General features: G+C 34.0%; 2 protein-coding genes across 7 annotated transcripts; both read left to right on the top strand.

Moving 5' to 3' along the window:
* The first annotated feature begins 87 nt into the window (after nucleotides 1–87).
* LOC122577298 (alpha- and gamma-adaptin-binding protein p34-like) lies at nucleotides 88–1,923 on the top strand. Of its 2 annotated transcripts, none has more exons than XM_043748555.1 (6): nucleotides 88–569; nucleotides 703–872; nucleotides 940–1,054; nucleotides 1,126–1,221; nucleotides 1,406–1,522; nucleotides 1,585–1,923. In XM_043748555.1, exons 1-6 carry the CDS (start codon nucleotides 506–508, stop codon nucleotides 1,755–1,757), a joined length of 735 nt encoding a protein of 244 aa, XP_043604490.1. In that variant the 5' UTR covers nucleotides 88–505; the 3' UTR covers nucleotides 1,758–1,923. The 2 variants fall into 2 exon arrangements, with proteins under 2 accessions (XP_043604490.1, XP_043604489.1); XM_043748554.1 differs by having other exon boundaries at nucleotides 194–569; nucleotides 1,126–1,281.
* A 255-nt stretch (nucleotides 1,924–2,178) lies between these two features.
* LOC122577283 (trichohyalin-like) lies at nucleotides 2,179–14,962 on the top strand. 5 transcript variants are annotated; one of them, XM_043748507.1, is made up of 18 exons: nucleotides 2,383–2,890; nucleotides 3,623–3,758; nucleotides 3,847–4,284; nucleotides 4,379–4,459; nucleotides 4,523–4,673; nucleotides 4,764–5,228; nucleotides 5,330–5,599; nucleotides 5,664–5,878; nucleotides 5,952–8,635; nucleotides 8,710–10,033; nucleotides 10,121–10,481; nucleotides 10,563–10,958; nucleotides 11,034–11,366; nucleotides 11,524–11,674; nucleotides 11,888–12,338; nucleotides 12,422–13,043; nucleotides 13,135–13,537; nucleotides 13,663–14,962. In XM_043748507.1, the coding sequence occupies exons 3-18, from the start codon at nucleotides 3,876–3,878 to the stop codon at nucleotides 13,960–13,962; spliced, it is 8,616 nt and encodes a 2,871-aa protein (XP_043604442.1). In that variant the 5' UTR covers nucleotides 2,383–2,890; nucleotides 3,623–3,758; nucleotides 3,847–3,875; the 3' UTR covers nucleotides 13,963–14,962. The 5 variants fall into 5 exon arrangements, with proteins under 5 accessions (XP_043604443.1, XP_043604442.1, XP_043604438.1 ...); XM_043748503.1 differs by having other exon boundaries at nucleotides 4,761–5,228; XM_043748508.1 differs by lacking the exon at nucleotides 11,034–11,366 and having other exon boundaries at nucleotides 2,179–2,890; nucleotides 4,761–5,228.
* Nucleotides 14,963–15,044: the final 82 nt, after the last annotated feature.

The raw sequence follows: 15,044 nt of genomic DNA, 5'->3' as shown, positions 1-15,044 counted from the left end.
TGAACACTAGTGGTATTGTAAGGAATTTTATCGCGTGTAATTGATCTATTTAAAATTATGAAACAAATCATTTTTCAATATTGATTATTATTACTAAATTTATAAAATGTATTAAAGAAAATACTTATACTTCCGTTTTATCAAAATTTATCGAAATACTAAAATATACGAAATAAGTCAGAATTATTCTAGTTTCTTTAAAGGTCAAGTGATGACAAGCGTCATTGTAATCGTCCATCACGAAATGTTATGACATGGAACAACATCGATATGTAAAATAATTCAACTAATTCATTATCCAAAGTATATAACAACAAAGATATCGCTGTATATCGAACGATAGTGATTAATTTTATTTATTTAATATTACATTTTCATATCAATTAACGTAAAGATTGCAATTCTAACCTAACCGTCAGTTACTAGTTTAAAAAATATCTTTTAAATTTTTCAACGTATCTTGAGATTATTGAACTTTAACAGTACGATAAAATTTTATTACGAAATGAATCTACCACGAATATTAATAATAAGCACCGAAAAAGGAAAAGCTAATGAAATTGCAGCGAGTAAGTTGAAACTTTAATATCTTTTTAATTTCGATATTAAAAATTTGGTAAATTAATTTTCTAAAATAAATGTTTGGATGAGTAGTATTCGTTGCAATAATTTTTTATTTTTATATGTTATTTTATTTTATAGATATAGGTGGAGAAAAATTGTCTAACCAAGATCATTTTGAATATCATTTATGGGATATTCAAAACAAATATTACAAAACACAAGTGTTAATATGTGTTACAGAAAATCCTTCTGAAGATATTTCAATCGATGGTGTAGAAGCATTAATTGTACATCATAATCCACAGGCAGTAAGATATTTAACTTTTAAACAGAATCTTTGACAGAACGAATGATCTTCAGCACTGATTTTCCTAGGAAGATGCAGATCAGAATTTAAAGGAATGGTCATCTGTAATTGCTTCTTTAGCAGAAGCTGAAGTGCTACTGTTTTCTTGTAATTTTATAACAGACACCATAATTAGGAATGAAGGTATATACAAATAACAATTGTTATATTAATAACTTGAGGAATATTAGACATGTAATTTCAGTGTATTTCAGTGATAAAATGGTGTCTGCAAAACAGATTTGAGCTAATTGAATTAAATAGACCGGATGTAGATGCTTCAGAAGCTGATTCAGAAAATAACAAATATGGTATTGAAAGGATTATTGAAGCTTTACATGCTCATATGTGGCCAAACATGATACTTAAAGGTTTCTAATAAAGACCTATACATACACTTAAACTAAATTGGCTAAATTTAAAAAATATTGCTTTATAAGTGGAAATGCTTATTTACTAATTGTTTAAAATTTGTAACTGATTGTAACTTTACAGGAAAACCATTGGACGTAGGAGAACAAAATCCTGATATGGAAGAAGTTGAAGAACAGTTTGAAAACATTGAACTAAGTCAAGATTCTACAGAAACATTACCAATAGAGAACATGCTAGGTAAGTTGAAGAATAATTCATTATGAGATTTTTTTACAGCTTCTATATACTATTTTTTTCAGATGGAATTATGGGTGAAGAGAATGTAGATTTTGGAGAATTGTTTAGTCAATTGAGAGCTATGAAAGAACATGCAGCATTACTGCCAACTAATCAAAGACGAATAGCCGCTGAACAATTAGTTACTGCTTTTTGGAAAGCAATGGGTGGTGATCCATCAGAAATGGAAGATTAATATATGTATTAATTATATAATGCACTTAAATTCATATTAGGAACGCGTATTTTTATCTTGACATCTTTTTGATATATTAATTTTTAAGAAGAGAACACGACGGTCGTTACAATAGTTAATTGTGAAATATTTGAAGTCGTTTAAATAAAAATCAGGTGTAACGTAACAATGTTAAATTATAATAAACATAAGCATAAGATCAAAAGATTTGATTAAAAGTATTGCTTGTATAAAATATACAGTTATATAAATGTTGTGTAAATGTTCTATAGTAAAACTTGTCGAATTTATTATTTCAAAAGATTCTCTTTTACACATGAATATTTTCATTGAAACTTTGTATAATTTCATTATAGATAAAATTAAATTGATCCAAATAATCATCGATCGAACCGAAACACATATACAGTAATGTTTCGCTAACTGGCCACGGATCTGGACTGTATCTGGCCAATTATCAAGGGAAGTATTCTAAGACATTCTGAGTATTTCTTTTCGTCAATGAATGTGAGTGAGATACAGATACCTGATACATTTTTGTATTTTATATGCGTAATATCAGTGAACTGTGGATATTTATACAAGTTTATATTCTTATGATTATAACTAAAAAAATAGAATCTGAATATAAATTTGTTTCGCCATTTAAATATTGTAACGAGTAGTATTATATTTTTAGTATTTTATTTCGAATATTTTTATATATTACGTGCATTATATAGATTTTTGCATTTAAATTTTACTTAATACATAAAGATGCATAAATGTTCAAAGTCCAGAACGTTGAAAGTTCACTTCCAAGAACTGGCGTTGGGAATGGTCAATTAACGAATCAAATTCTCGATCAGTTAACGTGGCATTATTGTATTTAGTGGTTGTTCTTCGTTTATTCCTCAAACATTGGCATCCCTTGTTTCTGCCGAATTGATGAGCGTTTACAGTTGCCGGCCTGCCGTTTGACTAAAATGTCTGACGCTTTTCTCGCAGTGGCTCCGTTTGATTTGGACGAACACAGGATAGTGAAATTAAAAATATTGATAGAACCAAAAAATCAGGCGTGTAACATTGATAATATTTCATCATTTTTATCGTCAGCAACATGTACCCATCAGTTACTTAGCACTCAGCATGGAGTAAGTTTTTGTAACAACCAACAAAACTATATCCAGTAATATTTAGTCCTCTATTAACATTTTTTTTCGAATTTCGATCTGTTTGACTGGATGGTGACAATTTTGTAAAATTTGACTGAAAATAAGTGTGTTCATCATAACCTTATAAAGTATATTTAAAAATTGGATAGTCGAACCTATTTTACTTTACTTACGATTTCCTTTATAAAAACATACATCAATGATTTAAACTAGTCAATGTTTTAATCTTTTACCTGTCTGTCGAATCGGTCTCGTAGTTGCTTTTTATTTTGAGAAATATCAATTTAAAATTATTATTGATGATGATATGGCGTAATTGTATTTGTAGTACTATTTAATAAGGTTCTTGTGGGTATATGTGTAAATGTTTGTATTTTTGTAAAATTTTGATTATATTTTATATCTAAGTGTGTTCTTTTTTTGTAAAACATATTATATAGAATGTTACAAAAAAAAAGACCTAAGGCAACAAATTTTTGTATCTTTTGATCATTTATATTGACTACACATTTTTTTAGTCTTCTGAATATTAGGTTACAAAATGTCATAATCTTTTTTTTATAGTACCTTGCTTATTAGATTAAAAAAATGTTAATATTATTCTTATCTAAAGAAACAAAAATACATAAAAGAATAAGTTATAATTGTTTCACACAAGAGGATTATAATTCTTTTTACATAGATATGACTTGTATATCTTTTATTTTATAGAATCTGATATATATATATTAAGCATGAAAAATAAAATTTTTGTTGATGCTTGTAATACTAATTTAAAGAATAATCATATGCATGATAAAGTAAGGCATTGCCAATGACAAAAACAATGTAGTTAATCCCCTTGAAGGTAAATTTTCATACCTGTTTGTTTATTTCTGCAGTAAATTAATTATGTTGTATTATGTTTTTTTATTGTGATATAATTTTGTATATAGAAGAACCAGAAAATAAAAGTGCTAACACAATGTCACAATCAGAAGATGCTTATGCTCCAGAAGAACCAACACCAGACATTCCAATATCTTTACTTGATATACAAATGCCAGAAACACCAGATAGTACAAAAGGCCAAACTAGCGATGGAGACACACCTAGATTGGAGAGTCCCAAGATGCTCAAGCCTGTGCTAGGAAAATTACAAGCTAAAAAGAGATTGATGGCATTTGCCAACAAATTTAATATGCCACCAAAACTCCAAAATAAATCCAATCTACTTCAAGCACATTCTACCAAAGTTTCTAAATCTAAAAGTATGCCAAATGATAATGGTAAATCCTCAAAAAATGATTCAAGCACAATTGTAAATATTGACTCAGACTCTGTACAATTTCATAATCGTCATTCAAGTGGTGGTAAATCAAAAAAGAAAACAGGTAATGTTCAATAAGCTTAATTTATAGATTTTTTATATTTAAAAAATGTATAATTTGTAATTTATTTCAATATGGAAACGTTTCCATTGTGCAGAAGAAAAAATATTGGCTATTGAAGAGATTAGACGAGAAGAATCTAAAAGTAAAATGTTACTGGCCGAAGCTATGGCTGCAGGTACTTATAATATGAAATTTTAGATAAAACTTAATTATTGGCACTAACTAAATTGTCTTACAGCTAGTTTAGAAGAGGAAAATTATGCAAATAGGAATGGACAAAATGTATTAGAAAATGTAAAGATTTTGAGAGAAAGAAGTAGACAAGATGATGTTAATGTCTCTTATAAAAGTGGTTCAAAGTCTACAATAGAAAATAAATATTCAGAGAGGTATAAAAATATTTATCGTTTTTGTATAATAAAGAGTTAATTCTTGCATTTTTATATGTATAAATAATATGTAAAAACTATTTTAAGAAGGCGATATGGAAGAGAAGAACGAAGAGATAGTGCGAATAAAGAGTCAAAAGATTATAATGGTAGCAAAGAACGATATTATAAAGTCTCGCGAGATAAAGAACAACGTAGAAAAGATAAAGATAGGAAAGATGATAAAGATAAGCGAGAGGATAGTAATAAATACGAAGAGAACCGAGACAGGAAAGATGAAGAAAGAGATAAAAAGGATAATGATAAATGGGAAGATGTACGGGAAAAGAAAGGAATAAAAGAAAAGAAGGAGAGTCTTAAAGAAAAAAGAAGTGATTCACAGGAGAAACCTGAAATTAAAGATAGAAAAGAAAAGGAGAAAGATAAAGACAAAGGAAAAGAGAGAGACATAATGAATTCTTCTTCATGGGTGGAGTTAAAAAAGTGTGGTATACTGATAGACGACATCATTGAGATTAAAAGACGTGATCACTCAGAACGACCAATAAAGAACAGGTTTGCTTGTGTCTCAAAATATCTACATTATTTTTTTATATCTTTTTTATATATTATGTAGATATTCGGCATATATACATATATATATCTATATATTACAGAACAGCCGAGGATTACTTACGTCACTTTGAGCAAATGTTAATGATAAACGATTGTCGTTTGAAACGATACGCTTTTATTGCCGAAGGACTAGAAGGTCCTAAAGAGTATCCTCCTGAATCAGTGAGAGCAACTAAACGAGGAAGGCCTCAGTTATTTTATTCTGAAAATCCTCGTATGTCACTTTTCATCAATCATCAACAAATTCTTCAGGCAGTTACTGTCGATCATCGTGAAAAAATGCGGGACATATGCGAGGCAGACTTTATACGGTATACTAAAATATCTTTTGTCTCACTAATCTTCCTTTACCCATTCAGATCTTAACAATTCTAGAAACGATACGGAAGCAGCGGAAAAATCTCAACGTACACGTAACTGGTATCCAAAGACAGGCATATATAAATCCGAAGGAAACGACAAGTGGCATGTACCAATTAATGTACAACTGCCTAGGTCAAAATGGGATAGTGAAGATGAAGACAGGTTATCCGGCACTGGAAAGGAACAAGGAAATGTAGTGAAATCGAGTAACATAACTTCGAAGCAAGGTAAATATTTTGTTTATATAATAAATATTACTTTATTTATAAATTAGAAGAGTATGAATAAAATTTATTTTAGAACCTGAGGAATTTTCTCCACGGTTAAGTACGATAGAAGAAGACATTAATAAAGACAAGAAAATGATCAACGAAGATGAGGCTTCTAGTGTTAAAAAAATAGACGACAATAGACAATCAACATCTCCTTTGTTACAGTCTGCAGGCAACGAAAAATTAGCATCGGAGTACGAACAGTTCATGAAGATGGTTTGCAGTGATATTCCAATGTCGAAAGAATTCTCCCCAAAACCGAATAAAGCTTCTACCTCGACGTTAAGCTATCATGAATTTAATATAGAAACTAATTTGCCGAATGACAATAATTTTTCGTTTGTAGAGCATAGTATATCCGGAAAGTCGGATAAAAATAATTCAAATAAAATTGAGGAAAAATTCAAATCCAGTGAAAGTCGACAGAACTTGGAAAACATTTCGAAAATCGAGGACGATCAGATATCATCAAATAGTTCTCATATTCAGGTTCAAAAACGCGTAAGAGTAGAGAGTAAAAATATACATGATAAAAGTGAATCGGAAGATTCTAAATCAATACCCAGCGATTGGGAAAACGTTCGAATTAAAGTAGAACGTATGAGCGACGAAAATTCTGACTCTAAAGAAACAAGAAAGAAAAAGAGACGAAAGAAAGTGACTTCTAGCAGTAGTGAATCATCCAGTTCGTCGAGTTCCTCCGACTCTGAGGAAGAAGTAAAAAGAAGGAAAAGAAAACGGAAAATATCGAACGATTCGGACTCATTATCGGATTCAGATAGCAGCGATAGTAGTAGTAGCAGCAGTGATTCTTCTAGTTCCGATGATAAACGGAAGAAAAGAAAGAAAAAGAAACGAAAAGCTGAAAAAAGAAAGAAAAAAGCGAAACGAATTGCAAAGACGAAGAAGAAGAGAAGAAGGAAAGTCAGTTCGGATTCAAGTAGTAGCGATTCGTCTGAAGATAGGAAGAAAAAAAGGGTAGCGACTAGAAAGTCTAAACAGAAGAAAGAATATAACGTTAAACAAGATAACAGAGAAGATATAATAAAGACGATACAAAAGTCGCCTTTGGAATCTTCTTCATTAGAAAATGCGAAATTGGTACGTTCTCAAGTTCCATTAAAGAAAATTAAAGAGGAAGTAAAAGTCGAAAATAGGAAAAGATCCTCAGATAAACACGACGTTTGGAACAAGGATCAGGAATTGGTCAGAAAGGTGATTTCTGATAGCGACATCCACAATAAAACCCACAAAGATGAAGAAAAAAGAAACAAAGTCGAAGAGCGATACTTGGAAGAGTGGGAAATGGATTCCGTGATCATGCCGCAGAAAGGAGAAAAACTGTCAAAGAGTAATGTTGAAAAAGTAGAAAATACTGATATACAAAACATTCGGAAAATAGAAAGGAAGGAGGAACGATGCAAGAAAGACGACAAGAATAAAAATGACGAACGTTTGGAAGAAAAATGTTCAAGCATGAGCAAGGAGATCATCCCAGGGAGTTTGAAGATAGAAGAAGATGCAGATGGAAAGAAAAAGAGGAAAAGAGATAAAGAGAAAAAGGACAGCAGTGAATTTTTAGCTGACTGGAAGAAGGAAAGTGAGCGTATATCTCAGCAAATAATGCAAGACGAAATAAAGCTCTCTAAAAAGTTAGACAAACAAAAAAGAGAAAAATGGGGAGAGACTGAATTTGATACTCTGAATGTCCCATCATTAACACAACTTGAAAAGGAAGTAAATAAGAGACAATTACTAGCGGACGAATGGGAAGTCGACAGCTTAGAAGCTGTGTCTGATTTAATGATTAATAAAAAGAAGACCTCTCGTATTTCAAAGAAATTAGAAAAGGAGGTTCGATATGATAAGAAAACAGATACATATATCGCTATAGAAAAGGAAACTGTAAAGGAATGTAAAAAGAGGCAAGACAGATTGTCTGCAATGAGAATTTGGGAAGAAGAACAAGAAGAAGGAGAGAAAGAAGCTTTGATGCTCCTGGAACAGAAGAGTAAGAGGAAGAGAGATGATTGGGACATTGAAGAAGAATCATTCTTACGAGAAAAAAGTGACAGAAAAGAAAGCGTAGAAGACAGCATTACTATAATTGAGAGCATCCATAAGGAGGTAAATGCAGTCAGTAAAAATGTGGATGCATCTATGAAACATGATGTTGTTACTAGCAAAAAGAGCAAGAAAAGTCGTTGGGATATGGAATCACAGTCTGAAGAAAAAATAAAGCTTAAAACTCCTGTTATGTGGGAGGAAGAGTGTGCAGAATGGACGAAAGTGAATAAATTCGACCACGATATTGAGAGAGTATCTTTGGAATGCTGTGACTCGATATTAGCTAAAACGAAGATAAAAGACGAGGACGTTTGTATGGTTGAACAGCAGTTGAGAAAGTCTACATCTAAGAATTCAACAAGTACAGATATTATCGATTTGTTTCCTAGAAAATGTCAGGATATAGATTTGTTAGAATCATCTTGGACTCCAGAAGAACATACTAGATGTAAGTCGCGAATAAGAAGTTTTGGTAACAGTTCACAGGAGAATATGCTCTTTGATAAGACCAAGGAATTGACGCCTTCGAAAGAGCAATGTACTGCAGAACAATTAAAGGATATCTTTGAGATAGATGTGAAATTAACGAAAAAAAATACAGAATTGTATAGTCCCAGTTCTCCAGCTGGATCCCAGAAGTCTGAAGTATGTTTATATATAAGATAATTAATATAGACTTGAAAAATGTAAGTATATTAATTATTTGTTTCTTCTTTTAGGATATGGAAATTTTTAAGGATAATCAGGTAAATCTGAAGGAGAGTCTCCTACACAATAAACTAAAGAATGAAACTCTGGTTATGTCTGATGATGAATCAGTTCCCAATATACCTCTTCAAATAAAATATCGCGATGGTAAATATGCAAAAGCTGCAGTGATGAAGGAAGAATTTGAAGAAATTTTAGGAGTGCAGAAGATAGAGGATCAGACTCTTCGAAAGAAATTCGATGTGAAAGTATCTGAAAGTTCGTCTGAATTTCCAATCAACGAACCATACCCAGACACGAACTATAAATCATTACGAATGGACATATTCGCAGGATATGAATCTGATGAATCACATGGAAAATTAAGCAACAAGAGTTCTGAGGCAATATCTTCATCTGCCAGCACAAAAGGAACAGAGGAGTCGAATGAAGGAAAAGCAGCACTCAAGTTGATTCCTAAACAACTGTTAGTCCGACGAAACAATGAACGCGTGAAGACAAAATTGATTTCAGACGATCCCATGCAACACGCTGCGGCTCTATTGACTATCCAGAAGAAACTTCGAGAGTCGCACTCTGTGAAAAACGATATAAAAAACACATATTGCGAAGAACCTAATGAATTTAGGATCGAGTGTGAAAAGACATCCAATATACATGCACCTGTTACTGAAGTTATTCCCACGGAACAGACTACTATTACGGATGTTAAGGTGGACTCGAAAGACTTGTCAATAACAGTGAAAACTTCGATTACCACAAAATCGGAATCACCAGGGGCGGTGAAGCTCGATTTCAATGAGTACAGGTCTGGGAACAAAGGAACTAAGTTGGAAGAACTTAAAAAGTCTAGACCACGTAATAGTAAAGATATTAGTGACATGGAATGTCAAGTAAGATCACCGGTCAGAGAGCAGAAAAAGAAAAGTCCTAGCAGAAAGGAGAATAGGGAAGATAAACGAATCAGTGATCGTAGCAAAGAAAGAAGAGATAAAAAATTTGATGATAGAGAAAGAGTAGATAGAAGAGATAGTAGGACTTCGAAACATGAGTACAATGAAAGTAGAAGGAGGTTCAGTCCTTCTACTAGTCGCAATAAAAAACGCACTTCCTGGGAACGGGAAGGAAGTCGTAGCGAAAGCCATAGCCGCAGTTGGAGTAGAAGTAGAAGCAAAAGTCCAAAGAGAAAGGAAGAGTCGTTTTCAGGCTTTTCTAGTAAAGAAAAACGATCAAATAGAATCGACGAGGATAGATCCAGTAGAGCAAGAATAGATGATAGGAGAGAAAGATCTATAAGAAGTTCTCCTAGATCTAACACTGCCCCACATAATAAAGGTAACGTTTTTTTCTTTCTTTAATATTTTTCCCTTTTTTTTTACCTTCGATTTTTTATGATTTAGTATTATTGGTAATTGTCTACAGATCATTTTAAAAAACATGGACCTATTAAAGGAGATCGAGATGACTGGAATAGAAAGAAATACGACTGTATGGAAAGAGAAAAGGAAGGTAGGTCGTATGAACCAATGGAAGTACTAAGAGAGAGAAACGTGGATATTGATAGACATAGAGAGAGTAGATTTCGCGGAGATGAAGCAGATCGGTCACTATGGCCGTACGAAGCAGAGAACATGCTTCGGGATGGAAATGAGTCCTTAGATTCCTATTCCAATAGTCAAGATTTAGATCTTGATTATGAAGAGAAAACGTACTACAGGGATGATAGTATTGAGAGGGATATCATGGAAGGTCCTTTCCGTCCTTCATTAAAATTCAAGCATAGGTAGCATTAATATTAACATTATTAATAAAAGTAGTATTGACGTTAACGATGAGCACTAAACTAATTATATTATTTCAAAAGAAAAAGTAGGCTCAGTACAAGAAGAGACAGACAATGGGAGAAGGAAAGAGAACCTTTGGATCTAGATAGACATGGACACATTCGAAGAACGGATAAATTACCTCCACCTAGAGGTCGTTCTCCATTACGGTCGCGAAGATCACCACGTAGACCATCACACGACCGCTTCAGACGTGAATCTAGATCGCGATCGAAATCATGGTCAAGATCAAGATCACGATCTAGGTCAAGATCTAGATCCAGATCGCGATCTCGATCTACGTCCAGGTCCCGGTCGATGATGCATTCAAGATCGAGATCTAGATCGGGATCTCGATCAAGAACTAGATCTACCTCGGGGTCCAGAATGAGAAGCCCGGATCATTTACGAATGACGGAACGATTACGATCTTCCAGGTGAATTTGTAAAAATAATTTATAATAATTAGTTATTGTCGGATTGTTGGTAAGTTTATCTTACTATCGATTCAGATCACCTTCCATGGGACGAGGTAGAGTGAGCGAAAGTTCAAGGGAAAGGAAGGATGAACACGATAATATGAAACTATTAGATAGCTGCACCGAAAGAGGTAGACGAATAGAAACGATCGTGCAGTCCGTATCCGGACTACCTAGGGACTCGACTGTGTTAGACTCGGAAATGCACATCGGTGACAATATGGAGACAGTTGCAACAAGTTTCCAATATTCGGCTGAAAACGAAGTTGGAAACGAATATTACTATACAGAGAATAATTTGACTTATCCACCGTGCATTGATGACTCAACGGCGAGTTCTCCGAAACGCCTATCCCTCGACGATAGGTAATACCTATAGAAATCGTGTTCAGAATCCCAACCCCACCTACCCTTCCTTTCCACTGTTTCTTGAACCGTTATAGATTGATTGATCCCAATATTTATAAATATTTATATTTTATGTAATATTATGTACATATTTAGATCTTTTGGTTAATTTTAGGCTAGAACTTGAGCTGGGAATTAAGAAACAACAGGATGGAGCAGGAATATCAAATGATTACAGAGAAAACTTTAATTCGAATGTATGTTATCCATCACCGCCTGGACAACAGCAGCAAATGTTATACCGTCAACAACCTACTGTTTTACAAGTATGTGACATTTAAATCAATATCAATGATAATCTTTAGCTTAACAAGTTTTACAGGTTATGTTTGTCTTCTTCTGTATTATAATTGGTATAATATTGCTTTATTTTCATTTCTTTATATTTTTGGCTCATTTATCTTTCCTTTTATTTAATGATATCATAAAAATGTTAAAAAGAAATAAGTAGCATATTTTAACGCAAATGTATCAAACAGGTGGGCAATGTGTTGCAAGTGGTACCTGCAGATTTCAATGGTGTCCCAGCAACGCACAGAGAGCCGACCAACTCCTCCTCAGCACCGATTGTACGAGGTTCCAGTCAAGTAGTTCGCGTAGGTAATGTTCTTCAGGTTGTACCGACGTCCTTGGATTGGAGCGGTGGACAGCCTTCTTCAGTTGATCAATCAGGAGGGATGATGTATTCCACGACAGTCCCTCAATCTTCTCCAGTTCCCTCAGTATCTATATCTGTACCTGTTCCAGTTCCTGTCCCCATGCCTGTACCGGCCGTTCCATCCGCTATGAACTCATCGACACCAGTTTCTACTTTGTCCCCAGTTTCATTGCCTCTTTCCGTTCCCGTTCCTGTTCCTGTCCCTGGCCCTGCTCCTGTTCCAATTCCTGTGACGCAAACGACGTTCCCCAGAGCCGAAGTGACATCGCAGAGTAAATATATGAGACTTCATTTTTTTTTATTACAAACATCATTAAATAATGTAAATAATTATTTAAATGATTAAAATTTGTAGAAGTACCTGTTCTTCCGGTTTATAATTACGAAGTTATCTTGGAGACCCGTAGAAAAGAACAAGAAGAGCGTAAGCGACTGCGTGAGATTAGGAGAAAGGAAAAAGAACGTAGGCGAATCGAACGAATTAATCGTCGCGCTCTTCAATTGTTAGAGAAGAGTAACATGCGTCAGTCAGAAAACGCAAATCAGCAGAAGAATTCAAACCTGGATCCATCTGTTTTAAAAGCTCTTCGGGAAAGCGAAGAGCAAGGCGATGCAGAGGAACAACAAACTTCCTCTACTATTTTTGAGAAGGAGGAAGAAATGCCAGTAGTCGCATCTTCTGCTTCCACAGAAGAAGAGGAGGTACCTGTTGAGGAGGACGAGGAAGAAGAGGAAGAGGAGGAGGCTGAGGTGGAATATGACGAAGAAGAAGAAGAAGAGGCGGAAGACGACGAAGAGGAAGAAGAAGAGGACGATGAAAAGTCACGGTTAAATAAATTGAAAAGCGAAATCGATGAAGCTACAACGGTGACAGCGATAGATGAAACAACTAAGGTCCAAATCGAAACAGAATCCAAAGGATGGCCGGAGTTACCCCCGCCGCCTTTGAAAGGAATTTTAGTCGCATCAGGTTTTAGGTATACAGTTGTTCATATCTCTGATAAGATAAACTACACAGTTTACTTCATTTTTCAAATATAAATGTGCATAAATCTAAATATATTTTAGAAGGACCTCGGTTCCTAATGGCAATTTGGATGACCTTTCTACTCCTGAAAATGATAACGGAGACAACACGGACAAAGAGGATATAGAAATAGATAAAAATGAGTCCAGCAAAGATGAAGCTGGTGAGAACAAGTTAAGCAAATTGAAGAATCAAATGAAGAAAACTAAATTAGCGAAGTTAGGAAAACGAAAACAAAGGAGTAAAAAATCTGTCCAATTCGCTGATGGAATCAAACCTGGAGAAGGTACTAGTCCTAGTGGCGGTGAAGGGGATATGCCTTCCCCTCCACCACCCACTACTGTCGCTCGAGGTGGAATTCGTGACGTTCGAAGGTCCAGTTCCAGAAAGAGTAGAAAACAAGAGAAAAGAACACGACCTCCAAAAGCAAAGAAAAAAGTGAAGGTTAGCCTTTTCTTAATTTATAAATTTAATTTCTTTGTTATTCTATAAGAGACGGAGAAAGGATTAAACCGTAAGCTTTTCATTGTAATGTAACAAATCAATGTTTCTCTAATTGTGTTTCTTAGGTGAAAATCATAAAACTGAAGAAGCCCCGTGTCACTCCATTAACGGCGATGATGATGAATGATTCGGACGAACTAGATGATCGTTCTCCGCCACCGCCACCTCCAGGGTCTCCTCCACCGCCGCATCTTTGGCCAAGTTATCTTTCCGCTTACAACGCTAACAACCGTACTAGTGAAGCTCAAACAACGGCTGCTGCAATTTCGAACACAGTTCAAGCTCCTCCGCCACCTACACCGCTGCCTCTCTTAGTTCCTCCTCCTCCTTTGAATTACACGATACAACCTTGCAGCAAGGCGTAAGGCTTTTGTGTATTTTAGATAACGTTATTCTATACTAAAGTGTAACAATCGTAGGTGTTAAATTTGTAAAATGAACGATATATGAACTCTTTCTAGTGAAGACACAAAGAATGAGAAAGAGAAGAATGCGCGTGGCCTTGATATAAAGGCTTTGTGAGATCGTTGAAATTTTACGCAGGACTTAGACGCAAAAAATAATGTATTATTATTAGTAACAAATTCATCAACAGTTTGTTTTTTGTAAATAGCTTCATTTTTTGTGACACAATTATTAGTCGCTCTCGAAATGAAAAGAATTCGCGTACGACTAGTGTTCCATTGCGTCCACGTCCCTGCAACGCGTTGCGTTTATATATTTTTCGATACGAAGAAAGAAATAGTCGAGGAAGAAAGAAGAGTGAGATACAATGGAAAATTGTAACACATGAGACAAGTACAATTTATCCAAAAAACTTGAAAGATCGATTGTTAACAACAATTATATTATTGAAGATGTAAGGTAACATAAGACATGAATTTATCATTGTATATTTTATTTCTATAGTGTACCGGTTATTTTTGATTTAGGCATAATTTTAACAAAAAAAGGGGTCTTGTGCAGTTTCTTCTTTCTTTTTTGAGTTAATTACTTTTAATTATTCGAGCTCATTTTATTAATGAGATAATGAAATTTGTACATATACGCGAAGAAATAGATGTAATTAGACCAAATTTCATATTAACCGACGAATAAGGCAAATAAACAAGAAAATTAAGCTGAACTTGGTTAACTATTCTCTCTGAATTTCTAACATTTATTGTACATATCTCGATAGATCATTGTTTAGCGTGCGAAGATCGTAATTTCTTTTTATGCTGTAAACAAATCTTTCCCTTTTTGGATTAAACGATGTTTCTCATCTTTAATAAGGAAATGTTAACTGCCCATAATATCTGAATTACTACAATAACTTTTGGAAAAGTATCGATTTGTAACAAATAAACGTAATTCTTTTAATAAGGCTTGTGCGTTCATTTCAAAGTACAAACGTTATCGACTGCAGTTATAATAGATACATTCAGTAGAACTGAAACATGTCAAA

The sequence above is a fragment of the Bombus pyrosoma genome, linkage group LG18, assembly GCF_014825855.1.
Source record: "Bombus pyrosoma isolate SC7728 linkage group LG18, ASM1482585v1, whole genome shotgun sequence".
In the NCBI taxonomy this organism is placed as follows: Eukaryota; Metazoa; Arthropoda; class Insecta; order Hymenoptera; family Apidae; genus Bombus; species Bombus pyrosoma.
The sequence above is the reverse complement of the archived record's forward strand: the minus strand, read 5'-3'. Positions and strand labels throughout refer to the sequence as shown.